Source organism: Hydra vulgaris, chromosome 07, assembly GCF_038396675.1.
Source record: "Hydra vulgaris chromosome 07, alternate assembly HydraT2T_AEP".
NCBI lineage: Eukaryota > Metazoa > Cnidaria > Hydrozoa > Anthoathecata > Hydridae > Hydra > Hydra vulgaris.
Genome location: NC_088926.1, coordinates 10,832,959 through 10,847,390, shown reverse-complemented (window position 1 = coordinate 10,847,390; position 14,432 = coordinate 10,832,959). Strand labels below are relative to the sequence as shown.

Here is a 14,432-nt window from a genome sequence, read left to right as displayed (position 1 = left end):
AATCATCAATTCATTGTTTTAGCATGCAATAGAAACTTTTTCTTAACAAATATTAAGTATATTTTCCAATAAACTTTTTTAAAATACCTGATAAATATCAGAATTAAAAACAGTACTGGTTGATAAAGCAGAGGCACTGAAATTAAAAGTCGATTTAGCTGAAGATGTGTTGGCAGATTCTTTATATGCCTTTTTAGTTCTGTGAGATGGTTTTCTCTATTTGTTCTTTACCTGGAGAAAATCCTGCAGCTTGCTTTCAGATTTTGTTTTCTCAACATTCTGCTGAATGAGTTTGACTGCTTGTTCTGAGCAATCATTCACAACTTCCATTAATTTAATAGACGTTTGAAACTTCAAATAACTAGGAAAATTTTTCCAATTCTTCTGGGAGTTGTTAACCAAACACATTGATTTTCTGTAAGTTCTAAAATATTAAAAATGATCCATGATTCTGCAGTGATAAATGTGTGCAATGGAGACAGATTCTACTTATGCTCAAAATACTTTAAAAAACTTAAACTTCTTGTAAGAACATCATGGCCTTGACTCTGTTATGCCCAAACTCATCAATACTTTTCTTATCAATATCCATGAGAACCTTAGCCATTTTCTCCATCTCATCAACATGATCACTATCCTCTGAAGCTAAGGCCATCACTACCAAATCTGGATAAAGATACCAAGTATGATTCTTCCAAGACTTCAAAATTGCCTTAGCAGCCGGTTCAGTTTTAACTTAATAGCACATTTGCCAATAAAATCTTGAAATTTATTTTTCAGTATAATTTATTTTTGGTATAAACTTTAATTGAATTTCAGGTAACATTTATACAACATTGAATTGTTACATAAAAAATATTTATTAGTTTTAGAAAATAATTAAGGAACATTAATATTTACCATAAAAGCAGCAGAAACAGAAAATGCACAGGTGAGAAACTATGGGGCATAGAAGATTGCAATTAAATCAGCCATCTTGTTGACCATGTTTGATTATTTTAATCAAACATGGACATAATATCAACTGCATATACAGCAACCACCTGTGCTTAAGAGAATTGAAGAGCTAGTTTTTAAGTCCAACATTCTTATCAATAACAACTTCTGCAGAGTAGTGTTTTATATGTACTTCTCCAACATAGTGCCTGCATGGTAACAAGAGCAAGTGTCTGTCAAAAAATTTTCCTAATCTAGTACCTTTCAGACGTCCAGTATTTGTAGCGGTCAAAACAAATACCATGACCATAGTCAAGAAGATCTTTTATAGCTTCCTCTGTTCCATTATCTAGACCTGGAACTCTTAGCAGATGACTCTTATCATGGTTGACCAGAACACAGAGCCTGTTCTTTGTTTCATCTACAGTCCCTGTAAAATCACGAATGATTTTTCCATCAAAATGTACATTAATTGGATTTCCTGTTTCTTTAGTTTTGACTGACAAGTTGGCTCTGATTATAGCTTCACCCTGATATAGAAATTTGCTTTCCTGCTAGAAGTTTGCTTTGCGGAAGTTAAAGATAAAGTTAATTTTTGTATGTCATCATCTGTATTTTCAACAACAGTAGAAATCAATGCATTGCATTGATGTGAGGGTATACCCGTGCCAACTGCAGTTCTAGCTGCAACAGAAAAAATATTTTAAGGAATTGATAAATTCTGATTATTATCACTAGTTTTTTTTCTGCAAGATTTGTAGATCTCAAAATCTTGATCATTGCCATTATCATCAAGACTTTGATCAATTTCAGAGGACATTTCTATGTTGAGTGTTGAAGTTTCCTTCATGTTGGGATTATTTTAAATCCTTCTTTCTTCTTTGATTTACATATGCCAATATATTTCATAGCATAGTTCTTAAAATTTTGATGGAGATGGTCATCTTGAGGAATAAGAGGAAAACCAGATTTTCTCCATGGAACCAGGATCCCAGAGAGAATGTAGCCAAGTTCACAGTTTGAACCATTTTCAACACATGAAAATCCTAAAGTAATTACACAATTTTTTGTCATATTGAAGTGTTTCCTTTTTGAATCTACTTTATTGACTAACAAAAGACCTGGACTAACTGGCCTATATTAACTTTGCCACCCTAAGGTGCAGGAAACTAAAGCCGAATATTTCTCTTTTCCTTGTTGTTATTTTTATTATGAACTTATAAAATAACAGGCTATATACAATAAATTAATTGTTAAATATAACTTTTTTAATATTACATTGCACAAATAAAATTGAATTAAAAAAATTGAATTAGAATTACAAAAATGCAACCTGCAGTTCTGCACAAATTATAATTATAGAAATATCTTCTATTCACTTCTGCAACATTTTCTATCAATTTTTATGATTAATAGGAAATAGAAAAGCTTTTATTCAAGCTTTGTGAGAAGTCAAGGGTCAAGCTTTGTGAGAAGTCAAAAATGAAGTGATTGAATGTCTTTAATAATTTAAAGAAGTAGGCTAAATTTCAATAATTTTTGATTAAAGTAAAAAGTTTGCTATGAAAAGTTGTAAAAAAGTCCAATTGCAGAAAAAAAATCCTGTATAATGACTTGTAGCTTCTCTGAAATGTTGATATAATATTACAAAATTTGCATAATTTTCACTTAAAAGGACTTTTTTACCAATTTTAATTGAAAAAGGTTTTTGTAACGAATAATATTTTAGATTAAATATTTTTTGAAACAGAATTACATTAAAAAAAACCTGTTGTGCCAATTTTTATTTGACGTGCTCTATTAAAAAGATTTCAAATGTTGGGGAATATTAGAGAAAAGGGTTTATTTATATGCAGGGCCGTCTTAAGGCCATCGGGGGCCCTAGGCTAGACTTAATTTGGGGGCCCCCTTTTTCCTTAGTAAAAAAATTAAATCAAATACTAAAATAGGAAACATTTATTAAAGCAATGATAAAATTTACATGTGATGTTTACGTGATTTTTTTCTTGAAAATTCTTTAATAATATCATCAAAATCAATGGTTAAAAGAACATCTGATTCAATTGACATTAACGACAAACAGTTCAATCTTTCTTGCAGCATGGTTGAGCGGAGTTCATTTTTTATAAGTTTTAGTTTTGAAAATGATCGCTCGCCAGTGCAATTTGAGACCATCATTGACAGAAAAATTCTAAGGGAAATTTCAATATTTGGAAAAGTTGATTCCAAGTGGTCTCTTTTTAATGTTGAGTAAAATTCTGTAAATGACTGTTCATCTTTTGAAATGTAATATTTAAATTGCTGGCACTCAAAAAAAAGTTCATTTTCATTTATGTCCTTCTTATAAATTTGTGCTAGGTTTGAACAATGGTCTTTTAGTTCAACATTGGCAATTGTTTGAATGTTTACTAGAAATCCGAAATTGTCATTGATCTTCTCATATGCTGATGTTCTTTTTTTTAAATTTGATGTTAGTGAATCAATAACAGGAAGGTATGTTTCAATTTTGAATTTACAACTTCCCTGAAATTCCAATTCTTCAGCCTCACCATCAAAGAAGGCCATACATCGGCTTCTTTTTTTTGTTCTTTTTGAAGAATCTCTGTAGTCAGTGTTTGGAAGCAAGATTTTGGCTTTTTCCTGGTAATTCTCAAATTGACTCCTCAAATCTTTAATGAAATGCAACAATGACTTTAGAATCCGAACTGCAACATCCAGGTTTAAATTTTCTTTCTGTAAAATCTTCGATGTTTCATTAAAATGACAAAGAATATCATTCCAGAAAATTGTCAGAAAAACAATCTCAAAAGTGTTCATTTTCGTGATGAGATTTTGAGCATCATTTTGAGTTTCTTTTGACTGACTTATGTCCTTGATCAAAAATTCAAGTGCTTTTTTAATCTCATCATAACTGTCATGCAGACAAGTCACAGCATCTGCACGTGCTGACCATCGAGTTCCAGAAAGCTGTTTGACAATTTTTTTGCCTTTGCCAACAAAAGACAGAAGCACTTGCCAACGATGAGTTGATGCAGAAAAAAAGTTGTAGAGGCATTGAACAAAGTCAAAAAAAATAATTGCTTATAAACAACATCCAGCTGCACTGTTGCCAACCAGATTTAAAGAATGTTCAGCACAAGGAATAAACAATGCTGATTCACTTTTGTCTTTAATCCTCTTTTGTAGGCCTGAGTACTGTCCTGCCATATTTGATGCATTATCGTATGACTGCCCACGACAGTCAGATATTGAAATTTCATTTTCTTGTAAAAAATTCAAAACCACTGTTTCTAAATGTTCAGCTCCATGCCCGTGAATGGGAACAAATTGCAAAAAACGCTCAACTGGTGCCAAGTCTTTAACATATCGAACTGTAAAAGTTAATTGATTTACATGTGACAAGTCTGGAGTTGAGTCAACGCTGATTGAGTAGTATTTTGCTTTTTTTAATTCAGAAATTATTTCGCTCAAAACTTTATTTCCCATTAGGCATATAAACTCCTCACAGATATTGGCGGAGAGGTATGAAGTATTACCTTTTCCAGAATTTCCATGTTTTTTCATGTGTTCATGTAGGAATGGGTCAAACTGGCTAAGTAACTCAAGAGTTCCTAAATAATTACCATTTTGCTCTGAACCAATGGTTTCATTGTTTCCACGAAATGGCAATCCTCTTGATGACAAGAACTTTACAACTGCAACAATTCTTTTCAGCACATTTTGCCAGTACAATTGTTCGTTATGTAACTGTTTTAATAATACAGAGTCAAGCTGGCCACTTTCTCTCTGCCGACTGGAGTAAGTAAGCATATTTTTGTGATGTTCAGAACCATTCTCGTGTCCAGATATACATTTTAAGGCATTTTTCCAGTCATCAAATCCAGTTGTGGAAAAATTAGAGTGTTTGCTTGAGAATAAGGTACAAGCAAAGCAAAAAACAGAACCTGTTGAAGGTGAGTATAATAGCCATTCACGATTGACAAATTCGCCATTGTGTAGTTCACGTCTAAAGCAAGATTTTGATAAGTACCTTTTTTGTCCGCAACTCAACCTTTCTGAATTTTTGAAGCTCCCATCATTGTTCTGGCACATGGACGGGCCATTAGAAATCCAAAATGATTGAGCTTCTTGGGATAACTGATGCCACAATGCTGGGTCAGTTTCTTGAGTAGTTTTTGTTGTTGCGTTTGGATAAGTTTTAATTTGATTTGATTCTGGCTCCTGTACTGGTTCTGGCACCTGTGCTGGTTCTGACTCTTGCTCTGGTTCTGGCTCCTGCTCTGGTTCTGGCTCCTGTTCTGGTTCCAGTTCCTGTTGAATTTCTAGAGTTTCATTTGGCAACAAAGCACTATCAATGCTTACGAAATTTGAAGTTGGACAAAGAAATACATCTTCGGACACAACAGGCTTTGACTTTTGTACCAAAAGAAATGATGTCAAAGGAAGATATTTTGAAATGTCTTCTTTTGCTTTAGCGGCTTTTTTCCTCTTTGCAGCACCACTTTGATAAGTCCGATTAGACATGTTAAATGACTTTTTTTCAAAACAGATGTTTTAAGTTGATCACAGCAATTTCAAATTCAATCTAATGGGATATTTTAAGTGCTTGTATTTAACACTTCTTATCGGAAAATTTATGTTTATTTTCGGACGCATGCATGCATTTTTGCTTATCAAGAAAAAAAAAATTCCCTAGGGGGCCCCCAAACTGAAAAACTGATACTTTTCTAAAAATAATTAAAAAAAATCTTATGAAGAAAAAAATTATTCCCGAGGGGCCCCCAAACTATGATTTCTTCAGAAAATTTAGAAATATAATTTTTTATTTATATAAATTTGAAAAAAAATCCAGACACATTTTGGGGGCCCCTAAAAATCGGGGGCCCTAGGCTGCAGCCTACCTAGCCTATGCGTTAAGACGGCACTGTTTAAATGTGCACTTCAAATCTTTGTTATAAATTATCTGTAATATATAATATGCATCTAAATTTGTGGTGTTATATTGAGTGCTTACTTTGTAAGCAAGAGGAATGATGTTCACACAGTTTTGTTTGTCGGCTCATGTTATGGAGTTATATAACATTAATTAAGAAAAAAAAAAATTAGTGACTTTCTTAATTACATTAGCATTGGTGTTCGAGAGGTTGGAAAAAAATTTTGATTTATACAATTTTATTTTATATGAGATTTTCTTGCAAGAGTTATTGCTTTTAATATATTTAAGGCTTTGAATAAAGTCTGGCATGCTGGTCTTCTCCATAAGGTTATTGATTGGTTGTTGAATTTTGACTCAAACAAAGCTTAGTTGTTTACTGTTATAATAACATTAGCATTTATCATACTGAATCCTCTACTTTACATCTTTCTGTATCTTCACTACTTACCTCTCATGGAAACTATTTACACAATTTGTTGCAAAGATAGCATCTGCTAAGGTTGTCTCTCTTCATTGTGATTTAGCTGCGAAGCTTGAGCCCTTGTCCCGTCCTTTTAGGGTTTCATCTTTTTTTTTTCTCTTTTTATCGTTTTTACTAATACTATCACAGTGGTTGCAAGTTATCAACACTTGTTCCATTAGCAAAAACTCTAGTGTGAATCCTTACTTAACTTGTTGCATTTTTTAGTGTGAATTCTTACTGAGCTTGTTGCATTTTTTAGTGCGAATCCTTACTTAGCTTGTTGCATATTTTAGTGTGAATCCTTACTTAGCTTGTTGCATTTTTTTGCTCTTTTAATATACTCAAAAATCTTTTATTTATCTAGTTTTTTTATTCTTTTTAAACATCAATCCTTTTGCTTTTTTGGTTTTTATTTACAACAACATCTTTATTTTCTATTTTTGTTTTATTAATGGTTTATTTATATTTTCTATTAAAGGTTTTTGTGTTTTTGTAAAAACAGTTATACTAAACATGTGCTTATTTATTTAGTTACCAAGGATCATAAAAACCAAGAAGAACATTTAAACCAAAGTATAAAAATGTACAAAAATTCTATGTACTCTAGTATTTACAATCGTACTATTGCTCGTCCTTCTCAAAAGCAAAGGTCGTTTTCTAGTCCATCACCTCAAACACGTGCATATTCACTTGATTCGTCAAATGAGATCGATATTGATTTGGAACAATCAATGATTTATAGCTATCCTCAAAATGGATGTTCAACCCATCAATTCAATCATCAAAATGACTTTGCAATCAATCGGGAAACGACAAATAGAAATTACCAACAATCTCAAGTTCCATCATTTCCACAATCTCATTACCAGGTTCCTGAACCTTAATATTTTTTCTTTTAGAAAAAACTTTTGTCATAAGAATGGCAAAGATTATGGAAAATAAGTTACAATTAATAAAAATATTGTTATGATGATTTATGAAATTTTTAATTTTGTTTTTTGTTTACAATTTACTTAATGTTTAATAGCACCAACAAATAAGCAACTATACGTCAACAATGTATGTGCCACCTATTGACTATAACAGCTCCTGTGGTTCAGAAATCTCGTCAGCCTCCATGACTAGTTATAATTCAGAAAACAGTTTTCCTACTCATAACTATCAGCAGCCATCACATCAGCAACCTTCAGTTAACTTTTATTACGATTCAGCTACACCTTCGCGTTTTTATCAAATGCCTCTTCATAATATTCCCATGGGAGAAGTTGCAAGTAAAACAAACTTTTATGCTAATTTTGGCGGGTATCCTTCAAATTAAAGAGATTTTTGTCCTTCAAATTTTTAGTTTGTAGAAAGTGCATTCGAGATTGGTGACCAGTGACTCAAGATTGGTGACTAGTGATCTAAGTTTGGTATTTTTTTATTTAATAGTCTAGAACCTGTTTAGATTTTTTTTTAAAAGATTCTAAAGGAATAAAGCACTATGTTTTAAATTGAAAAATGAAAACAGTATTGATATAAATAATATGAATAATTGATATAATGTGCAAATAGTTTTTTATTTTAAAAAATTAATCATGAAAGTACACAAAAGGTTCTACCTTAAAGTAGTTTAGAGAAAACTTTGTTATTGGACAATTTCAGATTAGTATTTTTTCTTTATACAACCTTTTAGATTATATTTTTTTGTTATCAACGATACAAGCAGTTTAAAAAAAAAACTGAAAGTTTTACAATTATAATTTAAAAAAAAATCAACAACTTCTTAGAATAATTAGATTTTAGCGCAGTGTCGATCATCTTGTTCGGTTGGCTCAGTAAAGATTTTAGTGACTTAGTAAAGACGTTGATCATCTAGGTCGATTGACTCAGTAAAGACTTTCTAAGTAAAAACTTAGTAACTTAGTAAAGATTTTATTAGCTAAGTAAAGACTTGATAAAGTTTAACATATAGAAGCAACGCCTAAGTTTAAATATTTCTATTTAATTTATTTTAAATTTGTAATATATTGAATACATAAAATTATTCTCATATTTTATGAAAAATATATAAGTATAATAAGTATATAAAAAAAATATTTTTTTATATAATAAAAGTTGTATTTTTTTTAAAAAGTAATATATTATGCTGTAAATATTATTATGTGTGTTAAATGATATAAATCCACTTTATATTTTAATTCTAAACACCATTTTAGGTCTATACGCAATTTTAGGGGTCTAGAAACAATTTTAATCCCAGACTTAATATGGCGTACCATTTTCTTACTTTAAAAAATTTAATCGGTGATCATTATGGGGTTGATATTTGAATTGCTTTTTTTTTTTTTTTTTTTTTTTGCACGATTAATACTACACTTAACCAATTTTTCAAATAAAAAGTAAAAACTCAAAATAAAAAATTTACAGGCGCTAAAACGTGAAAACTCGAAGATCGGGTGGTTTTTTCATTGAGAACCGTTCAAAAAAAGTGTTTACAAAAACAAATACCGTAAAATCGTCTTAATTCGGTCGCCATCTAACTTTCGTCATTTAAGAATAAATAACATAAATGAATAAATGTATTTCAATTTTTATAAACTTTATTTTCTTCAATAATATTTGTTGTCACTTCGTGCATAAGAATCATAAAATGATGATAATGTTTATTTGAAATCTGCTGTTATAATTCGTTTGCAAAACAAGAGTTTTGAAATTAAGCATAATATTGAAATCTAAAACAAGCTAAGTATTGAATAAAATGATCAAATTTAGCACTAGTATTATTAAAGTTCCGATAAAAACAACATTTATAAACGATAAAAACAACATTTAGCTGGAATGCCACGGAACGTTTCATGACATTTATGCTAATTGTCAACGCATTAATTGTAAAAAATATACATTTAACTTACCATGAGCGAGATTTCGTCTCGTTCTCGTTTCTCGTGAGAAACGAGAAATAGAAAATTCTTGCGAGAAGTAGAACGAGACTTGAATATTATATTATTTTCCAAATTAAAAATTATTATAGTTTACAAAATGCTTAATATTTTGTTTTTTTAATTAATTAATATTTTGACTCCGTGATTTTAATTAGATTTTTAATAAGATTTTTTAATTAGATTTTTTCTTTAAATCTAATTAAAAAATTTTAATTAAGTTTTTAATATTTTTAATTAGATTTTAAATAAAAAAACTTTTTGCACTTTCGACTTAATTTCATTAGTTTACCAGTGGAATTCAACTTGACACATATTGTTCATATTGAAAAGAAATATTCTTCCCTAATGTCACCAAAAAAAAACAAAATCTGGAGATATTTTCAAAACACAAGTGATGGTGCTGAATGCAAGACGTGCAAAAAGTCTTTGAAAATAAAAGATGGAAACACAAGCGGACTTCATAGTCACCTCGAAAAAAAACACAGCCAAGATTTCGTTGAGTATTCTGAAAAAACTGACGACTCTCTTCTTCCTCCTCCTAAGAAGGAAGAAGAATGGAATTGTCCTCCTAAGAAGAAACAACGAACCATGGTTCGTTGTTTCTTCTTAGGAGGACAATTCCATTCAAAAACAGTTCGACTCTGCAATGCTGGATTACGTTTGCACTGATCTGGCCTTTTCAGCAGTCGAAGGAAGAGGTTTCAAGAAATTGTTTGACATTGCAAACCCTAAACTGAGCCTTCATCACAGAACAACATATTAAAGAAAGCTTTCAATTCAGTCAAGAGAAGTTCAAGCTGGAATGAAGAGCATAATAACGGAGATTATGCCAAATCTAAAAAGTGCTGCATTTTTTTCTGACCTTTGGGCTTCTAGCGCTCAGGACAGCTACATCTCTTGGACTTTTCATAATATTGACGAAAATTGGAGACTACATCACTGGACATCCCATGTCCAACAGTTCCCAGCCAGACACACAGGTATCTTAATTGAAGGAAAGCTGGATTCTTTCTTAGAAGAACTAAATTTGCCTGCTGATTTGCCAATGTACTGCGTGAACGACCAGGCAAGAAACATGAAACTTGCAGTCAAATTGTCAAAGCGCCTTGACCAATACTTGTGCAACAATCATATTTTGCAATGTGCAGTTCGAGACTCATTTGGAATGACTGCTGGAATGGATGATGCGTTGCAAACATGCAAAGATTTGGCTTCTTTAACTCACCAGTCAACAGTTACAGCTGAGTTGCTTGAATCAGAATCAGACCCTCAAGGAATCAATTTTAGACAGTTACGCCAATCTGTTGACACAAGATGGAATAGTGAACTGGATTGCATGGCTTCTGTCCTACATCTAAAGAGTGCTATTATCAGCTTATGTGCAAATGAAGATATTTTTTCTTCAAAGACCATCAGTGCATCACAGTGGAAATCAATCGAGGGAGCAGTAGAAATTTTGGCACCACTTAAAGAAGCTACAGAAACGTGGTCGGCTAAGTCTATTCCAACAACTAACACTGTTGCCGTTTCTCTTTATTTAATCCATGACAAAATTGATCAATTTATTGAGACGGATGGAAAAAATGGCTACGGTGTCTTGTAGGCAAAAAACTTGAAAAGCTGCATTGAGAAAAGATTTCCTCTTTGTCAAACTGGAAACTTATTGAGTGCTGCAGCAAACTACTTAAATCCTGCTTTAAAGGGACTTCACTTGAAGCTCTTCAAAAAATTTCAAACAACAAAAGAATGGTTAGCCTCACAGGTTAAGGATAATGTGAGTGCCAACCTGTTGCCAGAGTCTTTTCAGCAGATTTGTCCCCTAATTTAAAACTGAAGCGCAAGTTAAACGTCAGACTTGAAACACAAGAGCCAACATCTGAACTGAATCCTATTTTGAGCAAAATGTGCCAGTATGAATATCTCCCTGATGCCAAAAAAGACTTTCCGATTCTTGATTGGCGGATTTGAATTGCATTCAAATACATTGCCAGAACTCTATTCATTAGCTAGACAAATTTTAGCTATTCCAGCAAGTTCAACTAAATCAGAGAGAGTTTTTAGCTCAGGTGGAAATGTCTTCCGATCATCCAGACACAACTTACACCCAGAAAAAGTAGAACAAATCATCTTAATCAGAGAAAACATTGTCTTGTTGGAAAAGTTTGGCAAAAAAAATTCTGAATTAATATTTGAAAAAGTTGTTTACATTTGACAAATGTCATTTGTGTCTATTTGTTAAAACCATGTGTATATATATATTTTTTTAATTGGATTTTAATAAATTTGTTTTCAAAAATTGTTAAATTTCTCGTCTCATCTCGTTCTCGGTCTCACGAGAAGTACTAACTTCTCGTCTCGGTCTCGTCTCAATTTGAAAAAACCTAGTCTCGCTCATGGTTACTTTTAACCAATTACAAAAAAAAAATTTAATTGTACCGCGCTGAAATAGTTCGTTTTCAATTAAAAATTATATTTTTAAACGAACATATTATTAAAACTTCAATTAAACGAGCTCTAAAACTTCCATTTAACGTTATATTTCAGAATCATCTAAATAAATAAGCTTGCAAAAATAATTTTTGTTTCTTAAAAATTTTTTTTTATCAAAGGGAGCAACTATAAAGTACGTACGCATTAAAACCACTGATTTAAAATTCCCCCTTCCCGTGTAGCTGGGATGGCTCAATTGTTAGAGCGCTGTTAAAAGAACCCAATTATCATAGCATTCCCTATCAGCAGCCGTGGCGCAGTAGTAGCGCACTTGCCTCAGAAACGTAAGACGCGTTGTTCAAACCCCACCTCTTGGCAAGTAATGCGACATCGGTTAGGAAGGAGGTGTGAACTTCCTATTAAATGCTCTTCCGAGGTGCTCTGTGATAAGACCGCTAAGACTTTTCAAACCGCGTACTTCCTTGCTTTCTTTAACACCCCCTCCCCCTACCTTGTACACTTCCGTACGTTTTTGAGTAACCCATGACGATTAAGCCACTGCCATGTATATGATAACACTTGACTCAGTGTGGGATTTATGTATTATGGATATATTATTCGTTTGCCACAAAAAAAAAAAGTCAAAAAACTTTTAATCTTTTTGAGAAATACAATAGAAAATCTTGGAAATTCCACATGTCGTCACTTAAGGTCCGTAAATAAAACTAAACTTTCATGCCTTTTTAATTTTTTAAACGTAGATACATTGGAAATATACAGCAAATGCGGAGATTTGCGTTCTATAAAAAAACTATTTACCAAACTAAAACGTAAACTAATTGTTTTTAAACAAATATTTTAAAATATATTAACTGTAATCGAAGAATAATTTCTTGCTTTATTTTTTACTTATAATAAATTCATATTGTCGTATCAGAATGAGCTCAAAAAAACTTGGTAGACCTGCGAAGGTTTTAAACGAAACTCGTATTAATAGTAGAAGATTTGCTGGAAAAGCTTCTGTTTTACCCGTGAGTGATCTACCAACTTACAAACAGCTCATTCAATACGGTTACAAGATTGAGGAAGAATTATTTAATGGACAGAAAATTGACTCTGTATCAATCGTGACAAAAGTCAATAGTGACTTGCAAAAACTTTGGTATAGAGTTAATCCAAATCTACCTCTGATAAAAGATAAACCATTAAAAAATAAAATATCCAGAACATTTAAAAAAGTATTATCTGCAGAACGAATTCAATCTAAAAACCATAAGTCCAGTATAAGCCGGCTAGAAAAGAAACTGGAAACGTTGTTTGATTTGTCTGCTTGCCGGTGCGATCTCCCAATTATTGATGACTGTAAAGATAGGTAAATATATATTTGTAAACATTTTTTAGTACAATTTGTTTAATGTTAAGTGAAAAAGATTTTATAAGGGTTGTTAAAAATTTACTATCCTATTCCCCTCGCCTTCTACTAAGGTATTAAGGTAAAGTCTTTATCCGTAAACTAAAGAATGTAAGCCTATATAATAAATAATTTCTATATTGTCTTGAGTTTATAGTAAAGTAATATACATTTAGACAAATCGGCTGTCGGAAAAGCGACTGCACAATGAAACACATAGTTTGTCTCTGTGATGAAAGCAGAAAGGTATATCATGCAATTTTTATCAACATTTACTGTTAGAATTGATAAATATGGAGGGTTGGATAAAAAAGAGCCGCAAGTCATTTTAGCATTTACTGCTTATTTACGAAGTTATGGTCAAATGATTAGTGATCATGAAATTTGATTCATTTTATTCGCTTTAAATTTTAATGCTTTTAAATTTTAAAATACTTGACTTATTTTAGGTCCCCGTTCTGGAAAGAGAATATTTAAAGGATCAAAGATGCAAGATAGGACCAAAAGGAAGTTGGCAGTTAGGCAACGTGGACCAAGTGGAGGCGACTAGGGTTGCCAAAATGTATATTAGACAGGAAAAAGAGGCCACTAGAGAGCTAATTCGACAGAGAAGTCTTCAAACAACGTCAAAACTCGAGTCAGACGGTAATTTTAGTGCTGGATCTTCAAGTTAAGATACAGCTGAAAGTGAAGAATTTGAGGAGCAAATCATAAGTGAAAGAAATTACACAGACTTATCTTATTTAGCCAAGGCTGCAATAAGGTATGAAGTAAGTGATGCTGCTGCAGCTACAATAGCAACAGCTGTGTTAATTGACTACGGAATAGTAACTGAGAGTAAAAAATCTCAGATAGTAACGGAATATAAGATTTTATGTGAAAAGGTACGAGTGGCTAATTCAATTGACACAAAGCATCGTCAAGAAGTTTCACAAATAAAAGTAATTGGTGTTGATAGCAAGAAAGACAAAAATTCATTAGTTTATGTGATGAAATACAAGAGTAATGGGGGCCCTTTCTTTTATCGAACTACCAAAGATGAACATCACCTCACTTTTACTTGTGAAAATGACCCTTTCTCTGGAAATTATCTAACTCATACTATAATAGAAAATGGTAAAGGTAGTACTATGGCTTCAGCAACGTTAAATGTGCTTTCTGAATATGATAGTATTAAAAGCTTGGAAGCGATTGTTCTTGACAATACAAGTTCTAAAACTGGCGTAGATAATGGTTTAGTTGTCAAATTAGAAAAGCTTTTGAATCGTAGCATTCATTTAGTTGGTTGTTTACTTCACCAGGGTGAGCTACCTCTTCGTCATGTTATATCTG

At 32.0% G+C, this 14,432-nt stretch overlaps 1 protein-coding gene across 2 annotated transcripts in view; it reads left to right on the top strand.

Annotated features, from left to right (window-relative positions):
• Positions 1-7,866, top strand: part of LOC100200021 (uncharacterized) — a 47,266-nt gene extending 39,400 nt beyond the window's left edge. For both annotated transcript variants that reach the window (XM_065801013.1, XM_065801014.1), the window contains 2 exons: positions 6,867-7,204; positions 7,363-7,866. In XM_065801013.1, the coding sequence (XP_065657085.1) occupies positions 6,867-7,204; positions 7,363-7,653 (629 nt within the window). In that variant the 3' untranslated portion in view covers positions 7,654-7,866. The remainder of the gene's footprint in view (positions 1-6,866; positions 7,205-7,362) is intronic.
• Positions 7,867-14,432: the final 6,566 nt, after the last annotated feature.